Source organism: Eleginops maclovinus, chromosome 2, assembly GCF_036324505.1.
Source record: "Eleginops maclovinus isolate JMC-PN-2008 ecotype Puerto Natales chromosome 2, JC_Emac_rtc_rv5, whole genome shotgun sequence".
Lineage (NCBI taxonomy): Eukaryota > Metazoa > Chordata > Actinopteri > Perciformes > Eleginopidae > Eleginops > Eleginops maclovinus.
The window spans coordinates 22,970,525-22,988,932 of record NC_086350.1 but is presented as its reverse complement, the minus strand read 5'-3'; the positions used below and the strand labels follow the sequence as shown (position 1 = coordinate 22,988,932).

The 18,408-nt window shown below is 39.6% G+C and overlaps 1 protein-coding gene across 1 annotated transcript in view; it reads right to left on the bottom strand.

The window, feature by feature from the left end:
• necab2 (N-terminal EF-hand calcium binding protein 2) overlaps positions 1-18,408 on the bottom strand; it is a 124,495-nt gene that overhangs the window by 8,982 nt on the left and 97,105 nt on the right. The window contains exon 10 of the mRNA XM_063898679.1: positions 9,069-9,181. Within this exon, the coding sequence (XP_063754749.1) occupies positions 9,069-9,181 (113 nt within the window). The remainder of the gene's footprint in view (positions 1-9,068; positions 9,182-18,408) is intronic.

The following is an 18,408-nucleotide window of genomic DNA, read 5'->3' as shown; positions in this document are numbered from 1 at the left end:
ATCACTGAGTTAAACGATTAACGTTAAAAAGATTGGAGTTCATGAACATAGTTTATGTAAGAAAATGTAGCCTAACTTTGGAGCAATATTAAGCCAATAATTCCTCACGTTATCTCATTTAGATGATGTCATTCAGATTTAAACTGAAACAGGTGGATGTCAGTGGAGGATGCTGTTGCCCTACTATAGTTTAAGAGGTTAAGGTCAGGAGAGGTTGACACATTGATCAAATGTCCCTCATTTGTCAACAAGAGACCCCTTCTCACATTACGTTGTCATTGAATACATTCTCAACATTAAGTATAGCTTTATTAAACCACCACCTGTGCTGCTGAATATACCACTTATAGCTCATGCTCACCATGGTATCACCATGTCACTACTGAAACCAGGATTGGGTTGCATTATATTTACATGATATGTCATTAATCTGACGCTTTAATGCAAAGCAACTTACATCGACTCCAATATCATAGAAATGCATAGGGATACATTGAGGTTAAGTATCTTGGCCAAGGACACTTTGACATAGATTGCAGGGGGTGGGGATCAAACAACTGACCCTTTGATTTATTAATCCTAATCCTGTTCCACTGTCCAAGAATTAAATATCAGAATATTTAATATGTCTTGAAGTCTTTTCAAAAGTCTAATAATTGAATACTGGATTACCGTTATTTACTTACACTCTTACACTTAAGAAAATGATTGTCAAAGACTGTTTGAAAAGACCCAACCGGATCAAATTTAGAGCCAGTAACCGCACCGATGCAGTGCCATCCCATTTTCATCTGTCCAAGGTCCAAGATAGTATTTGCACTCGCCCCTGTTTGCTAAATGAAAGCAGAGCAGCAGCTGAGGTTGTGTTATGTAGATCAGGCGGAGCGCTGCAATTTTGGATCTTGTTTCAGCATAAAATTACACTCATTAATGCCTGCTAGGGGTACCTCTTTTCAGAAATCAATTTCCATTCCAATTTTCAAGGCAATTTTCATACTGTGAACACAGTCCTCTCTGAAGACTTTTGTATTGTTGTAAATGTATTCCACCTCTGGTAAGTTATTCTGTCTATTCCACAAAGTTTATACCGAGAAAGCAGGATATTAGATGCATACGAAATACTCTCAGCACGTCGAAATACTATCAGCACGTCAGCTGCCCCACGCGTGGTGGAAATACACCGGACCATGTTCACACTCCTTTCCGGCATGGATATAAAGCCCTCCCCCGCCACCCCTTCGGCAAGTAAGACCACATATCTCTTCTTCTGCGTTTACCCGCAGGGACTGAAGAGGGACCGACCTGTGACGAGGACAGTGCAGCGTTGGTCCGAGCAGTCTGACTCTGCTCTTCGCCACTGCTTTGGCATCACGGAGTGGTGTGTGTTTGAGGAGGACGATATAAACACACACACACTGACGCGGTCATTTGCTACATCGGCAAATGCATCGATGACGTCGTGCCGCGGATTACTGTACGGACATTCCCAAATGAGAAGCCCTGGATAAACGGCGAGGTCCGAGCTAAACTTAAACTACGGGCCATCGCGCACAGCGGCGGTGATTTGAGTACAGGAATTCCAGGTATGCACTCCGGAGAGCTATTAGCAGTGCGAAAAGACAATACAGGGACAAGGTGGAGTCTAACTACAAGGGCTCCAACGCCAGAAGCATGTGGTCTGGACTAAAAACAATAACAGACTACAAAAGGACAACAAGTGGTGCTGAGGAAGTGTCTGCATCTCTCCCAGATGAACTGAACACATTTTATGCACGCTTTGAGAGGCCCCCGGCTGTGGAGGCACAGAAGGCCCAGGATCCCTGGTCACTGGTCTTAACCAGTGCAGATGTGTGTAGATCTCTGAAAAGGATCAACACACACAGGGCTCCTGGACCTGATGGCATCCCTGGCCGTGCTCTCAAGGTGTGTGCAGTTCAGCTGGCAGATGTGTTGACAGACAATAGGTCACTGCTCCAGTCTGTAGTCCCCACATGTTTAAAGAGTCCATCATTGTCCCTGTCCCCAAAAAGACAAAACCCATCTGCCTCAATGACTAACGCCCAGTTGCACTCACCTCCATCATCATGAAGTGCTTTGAGCGGTTAGTCAAAACTTTTATCACCTCCTCCCTCCCTGACTCACTGAACCCCCTGCAGTTTGCCTACAGAGCAAACAGGTCCACGGATGATGCCATCTCCCTCACCCTCCACACTGCCCTCTCCCACCTGGACCGAGGAACACTTACTGTATGTGAGAATGCTGTTCATTGACTACAGTTCAGCATTCAACACCATTGTGCCCTCCAAGCTCATCATTAAGCTCAGGGACCTTGGGCTCAACAGCGCCCTCTGTGACTGGATCATGAGCTTCCTAACGGGCAGATCCCAGGCAGTGTGGATGGGGAACATCACATCCTCCACCTTGACCCTCAACACCGGAGCCCCTCAGGGTTGTGTGCTCACCCCTCTCCTCTACTCCCTGTTCACGCACGACTGCATGGCCACACACAGCTCCAACACCATCATCAAGTTTGATGACGACACGACCATCATCGGCCTGATCACTGACGGCGATGAGAAGGCGTACAGAGAGAAGGTCAGAGCCCTGACATCTTGGTGCCAGGACAACAACCTCCATCTCAACGTCAGCAAAACAAAGGAGCTGATTGTGGACTACAGGAAGAGGCAGAGAGAGGCACACACACCCATCACCATCGACGGGACTCCTGTGGAGAGAGTCAGCAGCTTCAGGTTCCTCGGGGTAAACATCAGTGAGGACCTGACATGGACACATCACACCAGGGTCATATCCAAGACGGCTCGACAGCGGCTCTTCTTCCTCCGCAGGCTGCGCAAGTTCAACATGGACTCCAGGATACTCTGCGATTTCTACAGGTGCACCATCGAGAGTATCCTGACTGGCTGCATCACCGCCTGGTATGGCAGTTGCACCGCCCTCAACCGTAAGACTCTACAGAGGGTGGTGAAAACTGCTCAGCACATCACCAGGACGGAGCTGCCATCCATGGAGGACCTCTACACCCAGCGGTGTAGGAAGAAGGCCGGTAGGATATTAAAGGACCCCCATCACCCCAGCAACAATCTGTTCTGTCTGCTGCCGTCTGGCAGACGGTACCGCAGCATCCGGACCAAGACCACCAGACTCAGAGACAGTTTTATACCACAGGCTATAAGACTGCTGAACTCCTGAGCTGTGTGAATGTCTACTCACATCTGTTTATAGTACACACACACCGACACACACACACATATGTATCTATATATTATACATATCTGCCATATACATCTGTTATACGTAATATATGCATCTGTCCATACCTCCTCAATTCAACAGCATAAAGTATTTAAATTACTGTACTGTGTATTTAAATACTTTCAATGTATATATTTCACATCCTTAAATCTTTATTGTTGTTATTGTAAATATTCTTCTCTCTTTTTGCACTATTTTATTTATCTTATTCGCACCATGTATGTTGAGTTGTTGGAGGAGCATGGGATATAAGATTTTCATTACCAACATATACGTTGTATATGCTGTGCATATGACAAATATAACCTTGAAACCTTGAATGCATTTAATCTCTAGCAAATGTCTAATCAGATGAGGATAGATAGGATTTTTAAAGTGTTTTAGAATGAAAATTCAATATAAAAAGCAACATTGCTAACACTGAAAAGTTGATTGTGCTGTAAAGTAATAGTGCAGTGCAGTGCTCCAGCCTTGACGGTCCTAAAGGCCCATTAAGGAGAGACACAGGCAAATGGTGTTTTTCATGCACTCATACATTTTATGCGTTTTTTGCTTAAAAACCACATCATCGTTTTATAAAGAAAATGCATGTTGAGTTGTTTAATTTGCTTAATGTGTCGATCTACTTGTGTAGATGTTTCTTAAATTAACCAAAGTTAAGCATTAGAGGAGACCCATTGGATTTTAAACATTAAAGGTCTCCTTTGTTGCTCTTTTATGGCCTATATATATATAAAAAACATGTCTCTGACGTGTTTTGCTCAAAATACCAAACAGATCATGCATTTTAGCATGTCCGCCATCCCTCTGTTTCAGCCCCAGCGCTAATTCTGTGACTTTCCTTTTCATGCAAATGAGCTGCTTCTGGCCACGACCCTTTGGAGCGCAGCTCTCTGTCTGAAGAAAGAAGTTTCTAACGGAGATACTCAGCTAAACGCTGCCGTCATTAAACGCCATATTATGTTCCAAACCACATCCAGCATTATTTCTGAAACACTTCTCAGTGTTTACCACGAGAACAGAGACATTATATGTATTATATTAACAACAACTCTAAGTCCCTCCTGCATTCTTCCTGCACAGAGACACAGGTGCACGAGGTGATTCAGCTCGCGACTGTATATTGCGGACGATAGGTTGGGACGTATCATGTGGGCGGGACGTTGCCAGGAGTTCAATGTAAAGCCAGCCCACATTTCCGATATGACATCATATCGGCAGCAAATCTGGATCAGCTCATTTGTACCCCCATTTTTAGAGATGTGGGTAAGGAGGAAAAGAGAGAGGGTTGTATTTTGTGACACTGTTAGAGTCTACTTAAACACCGGTGACACATATTTATGTATAAAAGACATCACAAAGTGCATTTTGCATAATAGGGGATCTTTACATTAAGAAAAAAACCCTCCTAACAAAAATACAGGTAAACAACTGGGAGAGTTTAATTGTCATAATCTCCTGATTCCTATTTTTGAAAGTTTTTGTTTTACCATATTCACCTGAAGTGCCTTGGAAAAAATACGGAATTTGACATTATATATTTTTTAAGGCTGTTTTCTCAAAATTAGTTTTTTGTTTTAAATTGATTTATGCCAGACATCTTCAGTTTTAAAGCTCTCTATAGTCTGTAAATTATTTTTTCAAACTGAGAGCATAGTTTATATTGGGGCAGAACAAGGACCAGGTGGAGGGATTATATCTCTACACTGGCCAGGGAGCGCCTTGGAATCCCCCAGTCAGAGCTGGTTGACGTGGCCAGGAAAAGGGAAGTATCGGGCCCTCTACTGAAACTTCTACCTCCGCCACTCGACTAGGATAAGTGGTAGAAGATGGATGGATGGATGGATAGGTTATATGGTATACTTTGACTGATTTATGTAATATTCCATTCCAAAAAAACATGGCACAGTTAGTTTTTATAGCTGTTGACCTTATGTCCTGATTGATGGTGGTTTCATTACTGACTCATGTATGATACAGTTTATTTCCCTTTTTGTGTATTTTTTTTGCATCTAAAGACTGGATTTAATCTCTTGGTCTGAGGAGAGCATACGCAGTTCTTCCCTGAACCTGAGGAGGGCACTGGGGGTCAGACTGCTGCTCCCTGGTACCTCAGCTGCCTTTTAAAGAAATAACTTGAGTTGTGTGAGCTCTGCTGGAGGATATGAGTGTAGATTGAAGTGTTTGTGCATGTAATCGCACTCTCAACCATAAAGATAATGAGCAACGGGAAGCAAAGACAACATAAACTGCATATATTACACTTAATATGTGCAAGATTACATGAGCAAATGAGAAGAGAGAAAAAGAAAACATATGCACTGACACACAACAGAGAGAGAAGGAAACAGCGCACAGGAGGGAACGTCTATTCAAGGGTAATGAGCAGGCTTCCTCTTTCTCATTAATTATTCACTTCAGCTACCTTTAAGCATTATGCTGCCACCCCATTAACTGATAAAGTAAGAGTAGCACATGTACAAACAAGCGACTGAATAAGCTAATGGTAAAAACAAACAGCACACCAGATTACCGGCAGTGTTTCTTCTGAAGGCCCCTTCCACCTGAGTGTGCTATTTTTCAACCTCAGCCGAATCATTACTGTCTGTTCCTCTGGAGCACAGTCTGAAGTACGTCTGACTTAGTGAAGCAGGACCTTTTATCAGTAAGGTGCCAGACCTTGAAAATGCTTGAAAGTTTGCAAATAACAGTAAGAAAAGTGTTGAAAAGGGATGGATTATACAGATAATGATAATGAAATACAGTATCCAAATTCAGCAGTGTGCTCAAACTCTCCACATACTGCGCCAAACTTGGTTTTCAATTGTTTTGTAGCAATTTTACAAACTATTTCGAATGAATCATTACATGATTCCATCTGATCAAAAGTAATTATTCATGTTTCAACTGTTTTCAACAAATTAAATAAGAAAAAGTAAGAGAACAGGTCATAGATTATCCAGTGATGCTAGCAGCTAACACTAGCTAGCACCACACTGTTAAAATACTGTTACTCTGTTACAAGGTAATGTGCTGCATTATTTACGTCAAAGTATGTAGTTCTTCAAAGGCAAAAGTACTCAGTTCATAATAATATACCCTATGACTGTTATACCTTTATATATTATAGCATAAAGATAGCTTAATTCCACTTTAAAAAAGGAAAATCAGTTAGTCTTGTTGAGTAGAATACAGTTGCAAGAACAGAAAATGTTAAGATAAGTACAGCCATCTAGTAGTTTTTGTTCTTAAGAAGGCAAACAGAATTCAATACTTTCCTCTCTCAACGTTACTATTCTTAAATGCTAAATTCTAGCTGATATTTGGCACATGTTAACCAGGCTTATTGGTTGTCAGCATGCTAACTGACACAAAGTATAAGGACATAATATTGCCGATAATTGGTTGTTAACCACAGCATTTTGGTAATATCTGTGTGGAATACGACAGACACTGTACATTTATTAAAATTTAACGTTATAACTCTTGTTGGAAAATGTGGTGCTGCCTCAACATAGCCTACTCATCACAGTAAATTCTCACTATACTGACTGCAAAGTAAAAACCACTAGCTCCCACTCTCTGTTAGACTTTCCAACCAATTATGCTGCTTCTGCACTGCTCATTGTTCTTGTCTGTCAATGTAGATACCATGAAAGCATTCTCATCATTTAATGGATTTTGATCCATCTGAAAGCCATTGCAGGTATTCATCCCACATCAGTCAATGTTAAGTAGAGGCACTTCTGGCAGCACAAACAGCCTTGAGTTTATGTGGATAAAGCTTTTTCTCTTCTTTGGAAAACTGCCCAAGCATTGTCAGGGTGAATTGGAGTTGTGATTGAACAGGAGTGGATTGGAATGAGGTCTTGGCCCTCTAGGACAGTACTGTTGTTTTGTAAGCATTCCTGTGTAGATGTTGTTCAATATAGCTTGAAAATAAATGTCTTTTCAGCAAGTTTTCCATCAGGATGTGTTGCAAAAAACATCTACAACGTGTTGTTGTGTGCTGCCAGACTTCATGGTGCTGATGGAGTGTTTAAGCCACGCCAAACTTTCCAAGAGGATTTTCACAAACTGTAGTTTTGACTTACCAGACACTGTAGCCCATATCATGACGGAACCTGAAGTTATTTTTACTTTTATGACTGACCTTATTGCAGATGCCTTATTGTCCTAGATATGTCAGGAAAAAAACTCAGGAAACTGACCGTGCGGTAGGTGTATTTATGCGTGTCATTTGATTTTTTATTCCTAAAGTTTTAAAGGGCTGCACCAGTGTTGACTTTGATTTGAGGGAGTGAACTAAGGCTGCAATCGCAATTTATTGAAACCATCTCTGGATATTGCAAAGTGCCTTATTATTGTTTAAAACTATTAAGGTGCTGTCACCACCTACAAATGGTTTTCTAAAGATGTAAAGGGGCCCTATTCTGCTCAATTTCAGGTTCATATTAGTATTTTTTGCCATGCTTTAATGTTCAAAAATGTCTTTATTTTTCTCATACTGCCTGTGCTGCAGCACCTCTTTCCACCCTCTGTCTGAAACCAGAGCCCAGTCTGCTCTGATTGGTTAGCTGGCCGGCTCTGTTGTGATTGATCAACCTCTATGAGATGTTTGCCTTTTAGCCTATCACATACAATATGTTGGAGGGCTAGCGAATAGTAGCACGAGTGTTACATAGTGATGTCATTATATCACAGAGGTAAACAAAGGACTTCAGTGCCTTTCAGGCTGGGAAGGGTGTGTGGGAGAGAAACTCCCTCTGAAGGGGACCTTTTGATTTTAGACTTTGCAGACCACTTACATGCACAAAACCCTATATAACACACTACAGGAAAGGGAATAACCAAAGGATACTAGGGCCTCTTAAAATCACACCATGATCATTTTAATATATATTTTAATAATATGAGAATATTATTTAAGAAATGATCATTCCCTTTAACATACCAGATTGCAATTGCAATAGCAGTCATTATATTTGCAATAAGTTATTTCTTTCGTACCCTAGAGTGATCGCTCGATGAATCATTTATTTTGTGCTTCCTAAAGGACTTCATTTAGAACTAATTGCAGGGATTGGGTTTGACATTAAAGATTATTTTTTGTTAAACCAAATTACATCAACTATGAATCAGTGTCACATAACAATGAGATATGAAAAAGACTTGTTTGTCTTCAACTTCTTAAAAGTATCAAATCATTTGGATGCACTTTGCATTCCCTGCCTTATACCTCTGCTTCTGCTCCTCTTGCAGATGCTATATCCCAAAGTACACACTCCACAACACAATAAAAGATGTGCAGCAGAACCTTGAAGTAATGCTAAGGGCATATGCGGAATATGACTCTGACTATGTATGCCGAATATTGAGTCTGGGATTGAGAGAAATCTCTTTGGATATTAAAATGTTGCACAGCTTCCTGAGGCTCAGAGTGGGAGGCGCAGGAGTTTTATAAAATGCACAGTATGTGTATATCAGGCTATATTACTGGTGCAGTATCATACGGATTGACTAGACAGCATGGGGAATTACAGATGTTTTTTTAATTTTGAAAGGATAATGAAGAAAAGCTCACTCAAAGGTTCATAGAAAAAGTTTGTGTGTGCATAACTAAAGAATACTGACTAAATTCCTGACCAGAGAGGGGAATATTTGGGAAGCACAAAATAAAGTGAGAAACAGTAGGGTCCTGACACTGAACATGGACCACATTAAATATTTACAATGATAATGACGATGGTGCTGCACTCTGCACTTGTGAAATGTGGAACCATGGTGAGACTTACTGAAAGCAGTCTCTCTGAGTGGAGACGTTCTTCAGGTACTGCTTCAGAGCCTCGCAGAAGTCACCAAGCTTCTTCTGGGTAACCACCATCTCCTGACGGATCAGCAGCAAGGACTGCAGAGGAAGAGAGACATGGAGGTCAATTCATGCTGACATTTTTATATAAGTACGAAGCCATTGTGTTTGTGACAAGCAGTCAGATGTAAATACAAACATATATGAGGTTCTGTATGAAACATTAAAGCTTTAGCTGACTTTTTCATTGCCCTTTTGTCTTTATTGGCTGACATTTGTCGTTTTTTTATTTAGTGATTCTTGAATGTCTTTAACATAATTCAATGAATAAACTGAGTAATGTTCTTTCACTAGCTGTAACCAATTGCTGCTTCAAGGGTAACAAGTTGAAAGTTACATTTGAAATATATTCTATGTTGAAAAGAGCATCGCACAATATTTGCTCATGCTTGATAGTTTAATCTGAAACATTTTTTTTAGACAGGGCTGCGCATTTCAAACACATAGCTTGGATTTTTAACTACTGTAGGTGATACACTGTTGACTGTTGATTCGTGTCTAATACACCCCCATTTTCCAAAATTTGAAATATCTCTTAAGGTCATCTTAAGCCAGTGGTTCCCAAACTTTTTCAGTCAGGCTTCGGTAATTGGACATTTTTTCGATCCCCCCCTAACCCGGTTCCCACCTGGAATGGTAGGATTAATTGTATATAGTTGTACAGACATTACATTTCTCTACTAATAGTAACAAGACACAAATATCCAACTATAATTTTATATTTTAGTATGGATGGACATGAACAATTGCTTGTATTGGCAAATGATCATTTGCCACTGTGAAATAATTAGGCCTAATTGAGGAGTAGATTTAGAAATGGAATCTTTTCTTAATGAAAATATATGATTCAACATGAACTACTAGTTGTACTGCAGGTTGTAAATACTGTACTCACTTCACTATTCCATTCCTATTCCAAACATAGTCTATCTATCAATGACTTGGGGCTGTTGTTTTGGGACTGCCACTCTCTGTTCATTCTCAATGTTCAGCTTTGATCTTTTGTTTTGATGGCAGAAACAGCAGAAAAGCCTATCTCACACAAGTAGGATGTTGCAAAAAGCTTGTTGTGGGATTTTCCACTTTTCTTTTAACTGCTGGCTGTGTTAGAAATGTCTCCATGTTGTTGATTTTTCGAGCAACAAGTGTTTGTTTACAACTTCTTCTCACGTTTCACGCAGTACCTCCACTTCCCACTAAGGAGCCGCGCCCCACAGTTTGAAACTGTTGGACTATAGTAACTATGAACAGTTAATGTTCCCAACAATTGCCTGTAGAGTGTGATCTGCCTCTGTAGATGTGCTTTGTTAGTTGAAGAAGTGAAATGTAAGCAGGTTGATACTGAATTGTAATGTACCAACATTTAATCTTGCGAATCAGCAAGGAGTCACTTCATTGTTTTAGAAGATCACTTTCTCTCGCTCCAGGTTCCACTACAGCTTCATGATAGCATCTGCATCTACCAGAGGCTTGCAACTTCAAATCATTTTTTAATCTGAAGCACAAGTGATGCGTCCCCTAAAGCTACAAACAATTTGTCTGATGCTGCATTGAAGAGGGAGGGCATGAGGCAGGGCCCGCCTGCAGCAAAAAAACACAATTTCACACAACCTATAGAAATGTTTTAATGAATTTTACCCAGTGTCTAAGACTAAGAACATGTATCTTAACTCCCTTCCTATTGGCCCAGTATGTAACAGAAGCTTCAGCAAGTTAAGTTTGTGTGTAAATCCTTTGTGTGTCTGTTGAAGTCGTTAAACTGAAACTTTATATTTGTAGCCTTGAGGATGATTTTCAATTATTTGTATAAATCCCCCTTGTAACAAGAAGAACCAAAGAATTGCTGCTGCGTCGGTTTTGATCTGATAAGATTAGCTGCTTTCTTCAGCTTTTTGTTTGCCATTGTTACTGTAGCTCGATACAGTACAATTAAAAATTCATCCACTCTGACCTAGATAACTCCAGCAGTGTCTCACTGAGACTTCACAATCCACATTCGGGCACACTTTCATAGATACTCACACATGAACACATGTTGTGTGTAAATAAAGCTTTCCATCTTGAGGTAATTCTGTTTATAGAATTTATAAAGAACCATAGCTTTCCTGCAGTTGACTTTTAAAGGTTACAGTTTAATTACTTTCTTTTGACCTGCCATGTCTTCTTCTTCACTGATGTGATTTTCAACATTACCAGCAATGACTGGTGAGTCCTTGGGAGGCTTTCAGCTGTGAAATGTAAATAAGAAAAATTTGGTGTAAAGAGGATAGTTTTTAAAGTGGTCAAGTGGGGTTTTGGAGTCTAATCAGTATTCAGTTGCACAGCCCATCCAGAGTTTTGTATTCTTTACACTAAATAATACATTTGGCTGCGAGTCATCTCATCACAGCTTGGAAAATACTTAAGCCATGCTTTTTTTGTTGCATGGTGGGGCACACCTCTACTCAACCTGGTGTGACTGTTTTAGTTTTCCATCAGAAAAGGTTGTGAATAGCGGCAGGTATCTTTTTTTTGTAGATAATACAGACCCCTGATTGGTTAGAAAGAATTGTCACCCTCCCAGCTTCAAGGGCAGGGTTGGACTGACCATCTCTGTGTTTTGGACAATCAAAGAACTGCCGATAGTCCAGGGTGGCTAACGGCAGGCACGTATTAATTAATTTATTTTCCCAGAAATGTAACGTCATAATTTCAGTTTCACACTGAGTGCACATAGCGCTAATGGAAACGTGGAAATGTTTGGTACTTACTCGCCAAGTTATGATATTACGACTTAAGATTAAGGCATTGTGAAACTGCTGCTGCAGACACTTGCAGTTCCATGACTAGTGCTGCCAGGGCGCTCCAGAACGACACTATACAATACTTGTAGTTTGCATTAGGGACCGCACATATGTGTTTCTGTGTTCTTTTTTTTGTAATTCATTTTTTATTGACATTCAGCATAAAACGAACAATTCAATACACTTCAGATACAGTATCCCATATATCCATGTTTGCCACAAATGTCAGAACAGTTTTTTATAAAAGATACACACGAAGAGGAAAAAACTAAACCAAAAGGGAATGATCTTGTCTTCCTGACATAGGCCTAATCAGTGGTTTGAAAAAATAAAATCAGGTCTATGGGGCGTTATGTAGTTAATCCATTTTTCCCAGTGTGAAGCAAGTTGTTCAAATGTATGATTAACATAGGCTGTTATCTTCTCCATTTTGTAAATGTCCATTGTAATTTCCATCCATGCATTCACAGTTGGGCTCTCCTTTGATAACCATTTCCTGGAAAGGGCCTTTTTAGCAGCCACCAGCAGTATATTCATTAAATATTTATCTCTTTTCAACCATTCTTGAGGTATATATCCAAAATACATGGTCTTACTCTCTAGGGGAATTACATAGTCAAACATATCTGGTAGGGCACTTTGTATCCCTTTCCAGGAGTCTATGATTACGGGGCAGTCCCAAAAATATGGTGATGGTGTGCATTTTGATTTCCACAGTTTCTCCAGCAAACAGGGAGGTTATTATCATAGCGGGATTTCTGAGAGGGTGTAATAAAGTATCTTATCAGGATTTTCCAACCAAACTCCCTCCATTGCTGTGATCTGGTACACTTCCACTGATATCCCCATATGGTTGTCCATTCTTCCTCAGATATACTTATCCCCCTTCCTTCTCCCACTTTGTTTTAATGTATGAAGTCGAATGTGTTTTAAGATTAGACAGACCCTTGTATATGCATGAAATGATTCTACTATTGGTATTTGAATTATATGCTTTTCTAAATAGTTCTATCAGACATCTACTTGTCTCGGTTACATTTTTCACCTTCATGGTAACATAATGTCGCATCTGCAAATATCGATAGAAGTCCTGTTTTTCTAATAAGTGTTTCTCTTTGAGTTGTTCAAAACTGAGCAGTGGTCCTCCTTTCATGATGGTGCATAGAGCTGTTATTCCTTTTTTCAGCCAGTGCTTAAATCTAGCGTCCGATTTATTTGGTGTAAAGTCTAAGTCATATGCACACCATTTAAGAGTAACAATATCCTTCTCTAATTTATATTCTTTTATAATAGTTTTCCATATTTTAAGAGTCCATTTCATCCATGGGTTATCAATAATATTTATGTAACTTTGAAGTTTGTCATCAGCTAAAATTACCTGTAAGGGGATGGATGGGATCCCCTCCTCGATGTTTTTCCACCGAGCATATGATGGGTTACACCAACATATCATAGCTATCATCTGGGCTGCAAAATAGTAGTCTCTCAGAGAAGGGAAGCCTCACCCCCCTTTTTCTTTGGCTAGTTGTAAAGTTTTGAGACGAACCCTAGGTCTTTTACCTTGCCATATAAATCTTGATAACATTTTGTCCCATCCATTGAATTGGTGTTGAGTAATCTCTATAGGTAGGGTCTGAAACAGATATAACAATCTAGGTAATATATTCATTTTAATGGATTCAATCCTTGAGCTGAGACTTAAGAAAGGGATTAAGTTCCATCTTGCAATGTTTTCCTTAATTTTTGTATGTATAGGTAAGTAGTTGATTTCTGATAGTTTGGTAAGATCTTTTGGCAGGTTAATGCCCAAATATTTCAGAGACTCTGTTTGCCATGCCAATCTGCTTTCAATCTCTGCTGGTGGATTATAGTTACACAAAAGTAATTGAGTTTTATCCATGTCGATCTTATATCCTGATAGTTGACCATATTGCTGGAATGATTGCATCAATTTAGGTAAAGAATTTGTTGGTTGTCCTGGATAGATCCAAATATCGTCCGCGAAGCAGGCCAATTTGTGCTCTGTCCCTTTAATAGTATTTCCCCTAATTTCTTCATGTTGTCTGATGTATTGAGTTAGTAGTTCCAAATATAATGCGAAGAGTAGCGGTGACCATGCACAGCTCTGTCTCGAACCCCTTTCTAGGTTAAAACTGTTTGATAGATATCCGTTGACCTTGATCTTGGCAGTGGGATTGTGCGTTTCTGTTTTCAATGTACATGACCCCATGCACAGATCTAATGAACATATGGCCGGCTCTGCTTATAAAATACTGCCCACTGCGAGATGGCGAGGCACATCTCAGAGGCTGCAGGTGTATCGTTCTTTTGGCCCTTAAATGCTGCAGGAATTTCAAGAAGTGAAGGAATGTGCAAAGTATAAAGCAGTGGTGGCCAGCAGTTACTGTAATAATCATTCACATTTATTCATAGATAAATGCTGACTGCATAACCAGCAACAACTGTACGTGTGCACACAAGCGCCCATCATAGGTGCGCTCTGGTAATTAAACAAATAGCACCTTTGTTGGTGGCCGGGCTGGGTCAGAGCCCAGGACTGTTTTTCAGTCCCAGTCCGTCCCTGGTTACAGGAATATTAATATTAAATAAATATAAATAAATATTAAATTACCATTGCTAACTGCATTTAAAAATAAAAATACTCTTTGCATATTTTCTAAATGGCAGCCAGCAAACAATACATAGTACACATAGTCTTAATATAACAAGGTGCAAACATTAATCTGTTGTTTCCAAATGAAATAACTGAGAGTCTACTGTTTTCGAGCTTTACTCGCCTACACTGTAGGTGTACAATCTGCTGTGAAAAACAGGGAAAAGCACAGAAGACCTAAATTGAGTGGAATTGATCCAAGTCATACTATGTGGAAGAAACACTGCTTTATATCATGGCATACATCAAAAACTAATTGAATAATCTAAGCCTTCTGGGACCTTATGGGGAAACAGCAACCCCACAAACTTCCTTTTTTTAAAGTCTACACAGCCCAAGAAATGCACGAAAAATCACTCACTGTCTTTGACCATGCTGACTATTTTCATAGCATTCTTCGTTATATATTTGTTGAGTATTCAGCCACTTTTTCATCCATTTCTCAAATCCACTTGATACACAGTTTGCGTTGTCTCATCTTATTTTGTTCTGCTTTATTTTTACCTCACATAACCCTTTCTACCCAACACTAATCCTCTGCTAACTCTTCTATCATTGCACCCACTCTACTCCTCCTCGTTCCTTCGTCCCGTCCTCCTCAAGAATAGAGATGCGATTAAATCTTATTTATCTGTATTGAAATCACCCTGTTGGCTGCTGTTTTTCCAACCCTGTCTGATTTGGTTTTAATCTTCCTTTCCTTGCCCTGAGTTATACTCCATAATCATTTTTAAAGTACTGACAGTGATTGCAGACACAGGAAATGTATATTTTATCGGGACAGATATTGCATATCAGATGATGCAGCTGATGTGTAACAGGAAATAGCCTGTTGTAAAACATTGCAATAAGAGCGCTCTCTATATTAAGCAGAAATATAGAGAACACGTGGAGGCTGTATGTATACATAACATCTGCATCCACTTGTGTGTTTATTGGCATGTAAAAACTGTTCATCTGCTGCAATTAACTTCCTTTGATGTCATGAGGCAACCACAGTACTGCAACATACCTCTGCGAGAATGAACACCTGGTTGTTCGTCCATAAGGATGCATGTACATGTGTGTTTGTGATTTATAAGGCAATGAATGCATGGGCGTGAAGCATCCATAAAAGTGATAGAGCCTGACAGGCTTATAAACGCTGCACAGACTACCTTAAGACATGAACACACATCCAATGCACACAGGCGTCCAACCAACTCGATTAGAAACTCTACTGTGCCCAGCAAGCTCTGTTAATCTAATCACCACCACTCCATTAAACATCCTGCCTCCCTGAACGAATCTGTGCGATTACATCTGCTCCACTCTGACACTGTGGCCCCGCAGAGGCGATAAATCAGGAGCCTCTAACTCTGTTTAAACCACACAGAAAACCTCTGTTCTACTGGTCAGCATCAAAGGTACATCCATGAAGATAACACACAAGACCTTTTCTTACGTCACAGTCCTTTTTTCGCACTGAACTCCAGAAACTGACAGTAACAAACCAGGGAAACCACATCGTTACCGTCTTGTTTGACGGCCTGAGAATACTTAGCAGTTGAACAAAAAATAATAATACTAATCTGAGGAATTAAAAAAAGCTACAACTTGAGTGAACAGATTGCAAATAAACTCCTAATCTAACCTGCCAAGAGTAACACCACATGATTGACATCATTCTCACGTCTGTATGAAAATTAGAAGACATAGAAAGGAGATGTTATATTAGCTTAGCATAACAAACAAGAAAATATGGAAACAGTAAGCCTGGCTTGTTGTCTTATCACATGTTTATTAGAGAGCTTTGGAGGAGCTGGTAGATGGATTTTGTTCCCTTTGGACAGAGCCAAGACCACTGTTTTCCAGATAAACATCTGCTTGCTTAGCTAATCTCATCCTCTCCTGCTAAACTAAGTTAAACTTGGATAAAATGTCAAACCCATGATAAGTTCACTTTTTGTAAACTAATGATTTGGTAAAAATGAGCTGATTGTGGTATGAGTGGTACAGGTAGAGTTATACATTGACTCTTAGGGTTGTAGCCAGATTTTCTTTTAAAGAACATTAATCAAACAAATCTCTACTCTTAGAAATTGTTGGCTAGCCACCAAGAAGAGGTCATAAATCTTTATATTACTTTTGAAATTAATTTGAGAGCCAACCAATTTTCTGTAAGTTGTATCTCTTAGACCTGAATTTAGACTTGGGAATTGAGTACGCACACATTTAAAATGCAGTGAAGTAATTCAAATGTGATACCATTGAACAGTGTAAGACTTTGATGGGATTTTCCCAACCTCCCAGCAAGTTTTGAAATATGCACAGGTCTGTGGCTCAACACTTTATATTGTTTAAGGAGTGCCTATAGTTTTAAATATATGTGACATTTAATATGCTCTGCCAGCAAGTGTTTGGGATCTGTGTGAATGTTTGTTGTTTGCAGGAAGATATACCATGGTGCTTCTTGCACAATTATTGCATGCAGTGTGTTTCTGTGTTTATAGGACACTATTGACTCTGTTTGATTACACAAACAACTGAATACCAATATGTTGTAAAGATTTACGGAGCTTTGTTCATCGGCTTGTACAAATATTATTGATTTCTGTCTTTTCCTAGGCTTGATCAGCAGTTATTTCGCTAGGGATGCAAACCCCTCCTGTAAACTTTTTATCATCATGATTCTGACTTCACTAGTAGACCTTCCATTCAACACTGTTATCAGGATTTATTTACACTCGCTTTTTTCTTGATAGCAATTTGTAATTCCTAACTTGAAAATATGTAATTTTACCTTATTTCAATCATTATTTTGAAAAGAAAAACTAATAAAAAAAACAACTGTTAAACAAACACAACAGATGTGACAAATGTTCAAACTTGTGTCTTAAAAGAAAATGGAAAAACATAACTCTAATGAAGACAAGACGGCTGAAAACATTTGGGGAATAAAGCATGAATAGTGAAAAGATCTGCGACTTTAAGCAAAAAGTTCAAGTAGGAAGAGAGCTTTCAGGCTTTTGAGTAAACACTTTTATCCAACGGTTTTACTGGGTTCTGTTCAGAGGCTGTACTATCCCTTTTTCTTAGCTTAAGGATACCTAACCCACCGCACCTGTTTTTTCTCTTTCTCCGCTATTGCAGTCCCCCCCCCCCCCATGCTCAACACCACATTTTTTATCCAATAAACTTCATCTGAATATAGCGCTTCCTGAGCTGTTAACCAGCGGCTAACTGTGCTTATCGCCAAAACTGTGCAGACAGCGACAAATGTGCCAACTGAGCTAGCAGTGGTAACAAAAGAGGAAACCAAAGGGTAGTCAATCTTTCTGTAACAGCGCCATATGAGCAAAAAATACTGTACTGTAAAGCTAGCCAAACACAAGGACTCACATGCGCTACCATGCACACACAGCGATTCCGGCTAGTAACAAAGATTAGAAAGAAATCTCAGAATATTCCTATATTTCTTCTCTGAATGTCAAATTCTGAATCTTTTGTGTCTTTTTTTGATGAACTAACAATACAATTGGGTGTTGTTTGCTCAAGTCTCTGAGAACCGCAGGCTACGATCTGCCAGAGACACATTTAGCATTTTGCTTATTTGCAAGATACACCATGAGTAAATTATTTCAGTGTGTTTTTAGAATCCTTCAAAAATAAAAGTGATAGCTTCAATGCCAGTGAAAAATCGGTGCACTATATATGTCTATCAGAAAAGTATATTTTGAATAGAATGTCTAAGGGTGCCATAGTCACAAATTCTCTGGCAATTGTAAGGGAGGTGAAAGTATGTCAAATGTAAATCATTAAATAAACTT